At 39.3% G+C, this 10322-nt stretch overlaps 1 protein-coding gene across 1 annotated transcript; it reads right to left on the bottom strand.

Moving 5' to 3' along the window:
* Positions 1 to 6997: 6997 nt before the first annotated feature.
* On the bottom strand, positions 6998 to 9471 carry LOC309707819 (uncharacterized protein). Its single transcript, XM_082535367.1, has 4 exons — positions 8759 to 9471; positions 8280 to 8447; positions 7862 to 7957; positions 6998 to 7379 (listed from the first exon to the last, which is right to left on the bottom strand). Exons 1-4 carry the CDS (start codon positions 9317 to 9319, stop codon positions 7047 to 7049), a joined length of 1158 nt encoding a protein of 385 aa, XP_082391493.1. The 5' UTR covers positions 9320 to 9471; the 3' UTR covers positions 6998 to 7046.
* Between the last annotated feature and the right edge of the window lie 851 nt (positions 9472 to 10322).

The raw sequence follows: 10322 nt of genomic DNA, 5'->3' as shown, positions 1-10322 counted from the left end.
AGTTTCCACTCTCAGCAAAATGACGTCATTTCAAAAAGAAAAAGAAGTTTAGATAGGATTACATCGCTGAATCCTTTTTAGGACAGGGACTCTCATTTAATATTGTCCCAATAAGTAGCTTTCTCCTGAGCCCATTTCAACGTGGAGAAAACTCACTTGTAACAGCTTTCTCGACAGGTCGTATAGCACTTTTAATTCCCGACGTGCAGATCTGCTTAAAGAAAAGAAATAGACAAACAAAATCAGTGCCTGTTCAAAAAATAAAAATGAAAAATAACAGAGATTATTAAACCAAACTTTCAGTGCACTGTGAAAGTATCAAAATAAAAAGGCCTTGCTAAGTCATGACACAAACTCCTCATCAACTTCACAACAGGAGAAGAATCATCAGCTAGATTCACTCCAAACCAACCATCAGCTGCACCACTCACAACATAAGCCTAATGTCTTCTTTAACTTATGAGTTTAATCACCAGGTCTGTGTTCTTCACTCATTTAGGCCACAGATGTATTTTATTCAGTTTTCCTTTTTTCCCTTCATCATAAAACATGTGACATGCTGTCATGCACTTCACAAAAGAAGTTTGTTCTGACGTATTCAGAGTTGTGTATCTAAATACAGGATTCACTCGCACATCAAAACAGGAAACTCAGTGTTTTAGAGTCTCCACTCAACACACAACAAACTCCAACACATCTCATTCACTCGTGCTAGAATTCAATCACCTTTCATTAATCTAAAACCGATCAACTAATTTGCATATCAGCTATTAACCCACTAAGTTGACAGGACGACAGAAAAGCATGTTCAAAATAGTATCACAAAAGACAATTTCCCTCATACAGTAAATTACATGTGCTGCCTCAATCAAGCAGGAAGCTTCTCCCAATTTACCATTTTAACAACTAAATTTATTGTCTGATCACTGGTTGGTCAAACCAGGATCTTTTTTCCCACAAAAGTTAAACTGTTGTCCTGCAACCTGGAGAGTCAATTTTTTGCATTGGATAAATTCAGTATTTAATAACAAGTGTCTGCTAAATTGACACTATTTTAACACTGATGAAAGATAACAAGCTAATTTTCATTGCATGGGTGTTTGTGCCTTTCCTACACATTTCTCTGCTATTATTTAATCATTTCTTAACTAATGTGCTATGAGTCCACTGGTCTTTGCATCACACTAAGTGACTTGGACAAGATGATAAACAGACTCACATGCTGAAGATGTTGTCTAATCTTCATGAGCTCTCTTGTGTTTGTGTTAGTAGGGTTAATGCATGTTCTGCTTGTGTGTGTGATTTTGTATATGATGTATATGTTTTTTATATTTGCATATATCCAGACTCCTTCTCAATTTTCCAACTTAAGCAGTCAGTTTTCTTTTCCCCAGGTTTGCTAACCCAAATTTTGATTTCCCACATTAAATAACAGCATTCCTCTGTGTTCTCACCTAGTCTTCTCACTCTGTTGTCCTCTCACTCTGTTGTCCTCTCCCACTTCAACAGTCCAACAGCTGGCAGTTCTCCTTCAGCTTTGTCCTGTGTTCCACTGTCTCTTCTTGCCATTTTACTCCACAGGTGGCAAATGTCAAACTCCAACTGTTCAGTTCTCCTCAAACGTTTTCTTCACATGCACAGTGAAGTCACAGCCTGTTGTAAACACAGTGCCATCCATCCGATCAGTCAGGATGATGGGTTTGCTCTTCTTCTCTGATACTGTTTGTCCACATTGCTGCTGCTTTGCTGGGACTCTTTGCTCAGGACTTGCTGCTGTCTCTTTATCATGTTATTGCTTTGGAGCTGCATTCCTTGTCTTCAGGGAGGGGTGAGAGCTTGCTTGCTTGTGAGGTTGAGAGACACATGGCGCTGTAAATAAGTCAGCCAGAAACTTGGTCTGCATGTTTCCAATGATGTTAAACTATAACTTTCTTCCGACTGCTGCATGTGGAAAATTGATTCAGGTCTGCTTTTCACCTGAAAGTGACAAACTAAGACATTTCATTATTATCATCACTGCTTAATCAACACACATCTCTCTCTCTGTGTGTGTTTTTGTGAACAGTCTTTTCTTAAAAGCAGAAAATGAAATTGTAGTTGTTTTTGGCTGATCAACACAAAACCTTTTTCCTATGATTTTTCTTTTTCACTCTTTTTTTTCTTTTTTTTTCGTTACAATAGCTGGTGACCTGCAGAATCACCGCTCTCACTCACAATCAAAGGCAATTACTTTTACACAGCGCACAAAAACACTGTGATGTCAGACACATTCACACTCACTTTTTCATCTGCATAAATAAACCATATGGCTGGAGATATGTGCCATGGTGATCCATAAGCATGATCACCAGTTTATTTAATTATTTTTAATCCAACAAAACAAATAAACAAAAACATGATGCTGATGCTACACACACACACGAGTCAAGGTGCAGAAAAACTGCTCATGGAAACGCTGCACACTCTCTGTTTCCCTCTCTTTGAGTAGTTCTCAGACAGCTCTTGATCTGATAATGTGTAGCTTGCTCATCAGCTCAAAAAACAAAAACAAAACTGCAACGCGACATCACACAGTAGTTGCATGCTCTGCCCACAGTGGCAAAGTCTTACACTTACATATTCAACACAGCTTCTCCATCATGTATTTTCAGATGTTTCATACAGGGTTGAGCATATTAGTTGTTTTCACAGGTGTGCTGTATATCTCAACAATGGTTCATAATAAGACGACAGTCTTCCACACAGGTCAAGTGCCTCTATGCACTTCATGAGTTTAAATATTTACCTATATCACTTCTCCTCACATGTCATTGTACTGAATTTAAGCAACCACAAGTTTAATGTAGGTTACTTTTAACAACTATCCACCTCAATGGTTTGGCACACAGGCTGTTAACATTTTGTGTCAGGAAGGGGTGGGGGGAAAGCCACCCACCAGAGCACAGCTGCTGATGTGGGCTGGCCTTTTCCACACACTCTTCAAGGCTGGTGTGTTTTCTGAAAACTTCTAACATTTGAATCTCTTCCATTTATAAGCCTGCGATTAACCGCACGGCTCAGGTCCGCGTGAAACCCGCGCGACCGCATTCGCGTGCACCCACGCAGCTGTGGAGCCTTCGCTCTCTCTCTTTTATACATAAATACTTTGTGCTGCCAGGAGCAAAGTCCAGCACAAACGTCTTTCTCCCTCTAACTCACTCTTGGTTGCTTAGAAACCCATGATAACAACAACAGTCGGTGTTACAGACCACGTGTTCTGCTCCGCACACACTCACACAACAACAACAAAAACGACGACGACGACAACAATGACAACAACACAAAATAGGCCTACTCCGGACTCACACCGGACCGCTCGGGACCCTGACCCAGTTGTGGGACGCTCACCCACTCGCGCGACAAAACCCAATGAAGGGACGCTCGGGACACACACCCAGGGCGATTTCAAAACCGGACACTCACCGGACGCTTGGGACCCTTGGGCGATTTAACCAAAACTTCTTTTTCGGGACACTAACCCAGTTATCGCTCCACAAAGCAGCGAACTTCTCAACGCCTCACAAAATGGCGGAGACTGCACAACGACACGGTTATAGAGTCGGCCTCTTTAAACTTACTTGGCGTTGCTTAGCGTGTAATATCAGCCTGAATCCCGCCGATCGCCATTCATCGAGGAGAAAGACAGACAGCGAATCCACAGGAACTTCCTGGCTGACGTCAGTCTTTCAGCGTGCCTCCCCCCCCTCGGTGAATGCGATCCCAGGGAGCCGGCATCGAAGGACCAATTAATGTTAGGTTTGTAGCTTGAACCTATTCGCTGGAACGTTAAGACAATATAATTACACTGCAAGCAAGACGCAAGTAGGCAAACTTCTTCATGGTACTCGTGCACGGGAGAGACTGGACAGAGCGCCGTCCCTTCGCTTGACCCCAGTAGCTCTCGTCCGTCCTCCCATACACTGTCCTTTTATTGAGGTTACATGAATATGCATAGGTTCATTAACATATAACGTCTACATACACAAAGAGTACCTTGTGTGTGTGTGTGTGTGTGTGTGTGTGTGTGTGTGTGTGTGTGTGTGTGTGTGTGTGTGTGTGTGGACTGCTGATCAAAGGGTCAAACATCCTTGGTCAGGAAGAGGGTAGCCTCCCCCTCCCCCTAGATGGTTCATCCTAGATAACATGGTGAGGAAGTCCTGCAGTTCATCTAAACAAAGAGCACTTAGACTAGAACAGACGCAACTACGTTAATCCTACCATAAAACAATAAGACACGGTATGACCTCTCATGCTCCCAAAGTGCTGTCTAATACACACAAAGTTTGCAGACTATCAAGGATCAAAACCTCTACCAATCTACAACTAATTACAAAACTCTAAGCATATATAAGTAAATATTTCTAAGCATAAATGACAATCAACAATACAAATCTAACACTGGCTGTACTTCACAGCAAAAGATGCAAACTCAGCAGCCTGCAACAAGTGCTTTAAGGTGATACTGGGATACTGTGCAAAGGAGGTAACACCTTGAATCTGACGACGAACCTGGTGACACAGCGTTTTTTTAAAAGCCGAGAAAGGCACCAAGTTAGCACTTCCCCCAAGAACCCGAAGAGTAGAGTCCTGGCCCCTAGCCCTGCCAGTGTAGCAGAAATGATGACGGGTGATGATGACAGCAGCAACCGTTCTTTTCTGCGTGAGTAGCTTAATGTTATTCGTGTGTAATTTACGTTGAGTAGACTAACCACATTATTACATTAATGCATGTAAGGTAAACTAGCAAACACCATCGTAGTTACATGCGGCTGTCATCTTGTTTGATGGCAGATGCTCCCTTCACCCCTGGCCAAAAAGGCTAAAATGACCAAAGAAAAAGTGGAAAACAGCTAAACAATGAGAGGTTTTTGGACAAAGTTTGTGTTTTTTCCATTGTTTAAGCACTGCGTCCAGCCAAGAGTGATACCATATATCCCCTATAGCTGCAGAAAAGGCTAACATTGTTATCTTTTTACAAAAAAACAGCTAAACATGAGAGGTTTTTGGACAAAGTTTGTGTTCTCCATTCTTTAAGCACCGGTTTGAGCACCGGTTTGAGCACCGGTTCGAGCACCGTTTAGGCACCGGTACTGTTTCAAAAGTACTGGTTTGGTTTGGTTGGGTATCTAATAAAACCTAAACGATACCCGTCCCTAGTACCAAGCAGACCTCTTCTTGAAGAGCATCCAGAAGAATGACAGTAAAATACATATCAAAGTAAACCAGTGATCCTCTGGGAAGTGTCGCTTAGACTGCATTTCCACTTATTCCCATCTGTTGGACTTCAGTGAAGCTGTTCTTTCCACCTGGACTTCCACGAATGAACACCTTTAATCCTGTTTGATTTGGCTTCCCAGGCAGAAACTGGCAAACTGGACAACAGCCAGTAAATAAAACAATGTGTTCATCAAAACAAATCATTGTTGGCCTATGTAGGTTGGGGCAACCTTTTGAGGACTCTCTTTAGAATTGGTCAGACTTTCACAAGGGATGCTTTTTCTTTTCATTTTTTGGGATATCCAGATATCCAAACACAATTCACCAGAATTAACATATTAAATATTTTTCCAGATATCTAAGATAGCGTAAAAGTTCTAAGTGAACTATCTTTAGAAGATAATTCAATTTACTCTAATACATTTCTGCATGTTACCTATACATTTTTTATTCAAAATCGAAAATTCCAGATCCCTACATGTTGGTTTTGGTCCAGATAGGATGATGGCATGGTTCAGCTGACCCTGGGCCTTTTTCCATTACTCCTGGCCCTGCTTCTTATTATGCATTTTATGGAAGAAAGAAAGGAAAAGCCACACCCTCACACATGTGACATCATTTTAAGGGGACATCAGGACTTAGCAGTGGTATGTATAGTATGAGAGAGACAAGCAAAAAAATTAATTTGCACTATAGTGCACAAAAAGAATTACATAGGAAGCTATATTTATTGCAGTGTAACTAAGGGAAGATTCAGGGTCACCTGATCCAGCCCTAACTATATATGTTGAATTTGTATTGTTGATTGTCATTTATGCTTAGAAATATCTACTCATATATGCTTAGAGTTTTATAATCAATGTCATGTTGGTACAGGTTTGATCCTTAATAGTCTGCAAAGACTTTGTGTGCATTCCAGGGTGTTCTGGCATGCACACACAACTTAAGGTCAGGAGAGAGGTTATATCTGCTCTTACTGATTTATGGTATAGGAGGACACCTACACTGTAAACCCGAATCAGTTGACTGAACTTAAAACATTTGTGGAAACTGATTACCTCAAAAGTTTTAAGTACACAAACTCATCTTTTCTAAGTATGGGGTACTCAAAATTTGTATTTATTGTTAACTTAAAAATTTTAAATTATATTTTTATTTTATTAATTGAGCTTTACTTAAAAACTATATACTTTAATTTTAATATTTTTGTGTTTTTTGTAGTTTACTATTTTGATCCAACACAATGCAATTATATTACAAACTAAACGCAAATTATATGATTATTAATTAAAAGATATTTATTATTAAATGTTTGAGTGTAGACTAGTAAAAAAAATTAGAGAAATTCATTTACTTTACATTTTGTTTATTTAACATTTTTTATGGAAATGTAAAAACATCACTTAGTGTTTTTATAAAACCACTAACATGGACATTGGCACCATAAAGTGAGCATTATAAATTCAATGTAGAACATGTATCTTTTTATAAAATCACAAAGGACAACATCAGTCCTAATTGCATCTTTCTCAAAATACATAAATTCAAAATAAAAAGTCAAATACTAATCACATTTGTTTGAAAAAGAAATGAAAAACAATTTTATAAAATGGGTACAAATAAAGATGATCATCTTCCAAATAACCAGAGCAAAGTTAGGTAAACTGATGAAGTTAAATCCACCCAAATTCTGTAGTAAACTTAAAGTGCTTTAAATAAAGTGCTTAAAACGAAGTGCTCAGTAACAGAGTGCATGTCCTAACAAACATTGCCTTATATTCCTTCCAGAACTACTCTTTCAGCAACAAATCATTTTTAAGAGCATGTAGGCAGGGTTTCAGAGGTTTGCCGTCAACAAGCCCCATGAAGATTTTTTGGACAAAGGTAAATGTGTGAACGAGCTTCCTGGGGTAGTCTAAATGCAGAGCATAGATCAAGCCAAACAATAAGGCAAATGCATCTGCAAATCTGGGAATATCACGCATCACCAAGTCGCCTTCCACCACAATGGCCATGCTTGAGGAAGTAAAATGGACTGGACTGGTCTGGGAAGCGCCGTCGGTAACCACTGTGAGAAGGGCAACTGGAGTGTCAATGAGGGTCGACTCATCCAATGTGTCCGCCTGGAATAGACACAGTATCAATAAGTAAGGTTGGTTTGAGAGAATGTGACAAGCAAGACCTGTAATCTAGCAAAAAATTCAGCAGTGTAGTGGGTTACTTTGTAACGGGTTAGGGTACTCTACTTTTTTGAAAAATGTACATTAACGCGTTAGCGTCTTGCATTACATAATTAGTATGTTTGTTATTTTTCTAAAAAAAAAAGAAAAGAAGAAGTCATTTTTTATTTTATGACTTTATCTCAAAAAGAAACTAAATCTTGACTTCAGCCTTGTTTTTGGGGCCACCTGCAGCGTAGCCGAAGTGCTGTGATACGCCTGTGCCCTGCTCCTGACCCTGTGTGTGTGTGTGTGTGAGGGTTTTCTAAAGAGAGGGTATTTTGCTTGTACAATTTGGTAGCTGCTAGGGTATTAAATTGTATTTAAAAAAATCCATGGTGTTTTATCTCACTGGCAGAATTTAAGTGATGCAAAAATACACTTACATTACATGTCTTAAAGAATTCTGGGTCCTCCTCCCGCAGGTATACAGGAAGGGCACGAAGCACTGCAGTGCGTTTCATGTTGATATCAGGCGCCTCCTAAAAAGGGAAAAGAAAAGTTAATTGAACACAAAGTTTTCAGGTGTCATTCTTTTGGGGAGAATACATGTATATGAAACTGCATGACATGTGACTCTACATAATTTTGGAGACATTTCTTCTAAGACACAACCTTTCTGTCTCTTATGACAAAGAGTCTGTATCTTACTCATTTGACAAAAATCCTACACAGTATTTTAAAGTAACATACCAGATCAGAGCTGTAATCTGTATAAAACACAGATGTTCAAAGCAAGGAAAAATTGAGTTTTTATCAGTGAAACTTTTAATTTGTGTTAATTTTATCATTATCAATATTCACCTGAAGATCATAATGATTCAGGATGGTTCGCAGAGCCTCTGATATCTTGCCAGTCCGTGCAGCCTTCTGTCTGTATAGAGCCATAAGTCGTGGTGTGTGTCTGTCAAGTTCAGCGTAGAACTGGTTCCGCAGGTTAATGTTTGTGACTCGGTGGAACTCCGCACAAATCTAAAATAAAACAGGACAAAAACATCCAACATCAAGCCAAATTACTGACCAAATTTACATCTTATCATTAAAGAGGAATTGCCCAACTTCTGTCTAACCTTGCTTTATAGATGTCCTATGAATTTTTTTTTTCTTTAAATTGGACCCGAACCACAAGCACAAGTGTATCACAAAGCTGAAATATATTTTTGTTTGTTATCTATTATTTATTTATGTGTTATTTATTTATTATCTGAATCTGAAGAGATCTGCTGAACTTGCATTGTTTCATGTTAAACTGAAGAAGAAAAAAAAAATCAAAGCACAGATACCTGAGAGTCAAATCGCAGAGCAGGCCATTTCTCTAAGAAGTTCTTTACCATTGGGTTGTCTTGAACAATTTCATGGCGACGAAGTGCAAAGGTAGTCTGCATCAGTTTTTCAATCATTACTTTGTTGGGCTCAGTCTTCTCAACCTCATTTTTTATCTGGACTCTCATATCCTCCAAACTGACCTGATCTTCTCCTCTTGGAAAGTTTGGGAGGTAGTTCACCTCAGCTCTTCTGGCTCTTTTTATGTTTGAGTGGGGATGCTCTCCTTCAGGGTTGTTAACACTCCTCCTGCCAGCGTTGACAGACACCTCCACACATCCAGATCTGGCTAGCTTGGTGCAATAATTTCCCATCTTGAATTTTAAACTGGTCTTCCAACCATAACTTCCATTCCTACTTCCAGGCTCTTTAAGACATGGATGAGTGGTAACAAGAGCTTCTGCTGCCAAACCGACATCTCCATCACTCGGATAGGCTTTGAAGGTGTGCATCACTGAAGCCATGGTCTCCAAGATGTTGTGCTTTTGGGCTCGAGTCAACTTCAGATGTTTTCCAGACATCTCAAAGGCTCTATTTCCCTCCTCAAGGAGATGTTCAACTTCGTAAGAAAAGGTAGGTACTGGGAAAGTGTCAGGCCAACACTTCAGACGCTGAGCTAAAGGCACATGAGGAAGGATATCTGTATCAGAACTTGCACAAGAACTGACATCACTTTCAGATCTCACTACTTTTAGTGTGCCCGTCTCCAGCAACTCTTGAATATCCAGTAGGCAGGTAAGTTGCCCATCAAAGTCGGGGTCTTCGTATTGTAAGGTAAACTCAAAGTCCAGCCTTGGGTTGAGCTTCTCACGGAGTATGGTGATTAGTTCTTCCACCGACTCAGGCCACTTAGTTAGAGAAACCTTCACAACAACATCTGTGGTGAGGTGAACTCTCAGCAGGAACTTTTGGGATACTGCCATCATCCTATGAATAAAACAAGGAATGGAGATGATTTTTAAAAAATGAATCGTCTCATATATAAAAACACTGTACATCATACCATTAACCTTATTATGGTCAGTGATAATTATATACTCAGCCATCATTACAGCTTTCAAAAATTTCAAAAGTACACTGTACATTTCATGACAAAATAAACACTTAGCATGGTAAAAAAAAACCTTACAATTACTGCTGTTTACTTTGAGTGCAGTCTTGAATTCTATGGCCGATCATCCAACAGTCCAAAACATAGGTAAGAATTTCAGATGTTACAAAGTCACAGGCCATCATTCCATTTAGTCATGGTAAACAGTAACCCTCTTTTAGTTTTAAGTTTTTACCATATAATCAACATTGTCTCACCATGTATAAATTCTGTTAAGTTGGAAAAAAAAAAGAAAAAAAAACCAAAAGCACAGAATACATATGAATTTACACTGCAGTTATTTTAAAAAACCAAGCCAAACTGCGGGATAAATCTTTGCAAAGACACATTGTTATGCAATAGTACATAATACATCAGTGAGATACTTGTAATATTACACAGAACTTCTACTTACAAACTACTTCTTTTACAGG

This window comes from Aulonocara stuartgranti (genome assembly GCF_965226115.1).
Source record: "Aulonocara stuartgranti genome assembly, chromosome: 6".
Lineage (NCBI taxonomy): Eukaryota > Metazoa > Chordata > Actinopteri > Cichliformes > Cichlidae > Aulonocara > Aulonocara stuartgranti.
The sequence above is the reverse complement of the archived record's forward strand: the minus strand, read 5'-3'. Positions and strand labels throughout refer to the sequence as shown.

Coding starts and splice junctions, on each gene's coding strand:
- LOC309707819 (XM_082535367.1), bottom strand. CDS start 9,319: ATGTCTGGAAAACATCTGAAGTTGACTCGAGCCCAAAAGCACAACATC. Junction 8,448..8,758: donor CTCTGCGATTTGACTCTCAG/GTATCTGTGCTT, acceptor GTTTTATTTTAG/ATTTGTGCGGAGTTCCACCG. Junction 7,958..8,279: donor TGAATCATTATGATCTTCAG/GTGAATATTGAT, acceptor TTCCCTTTTTAG/GAGGCGCCTGATATCAACAT.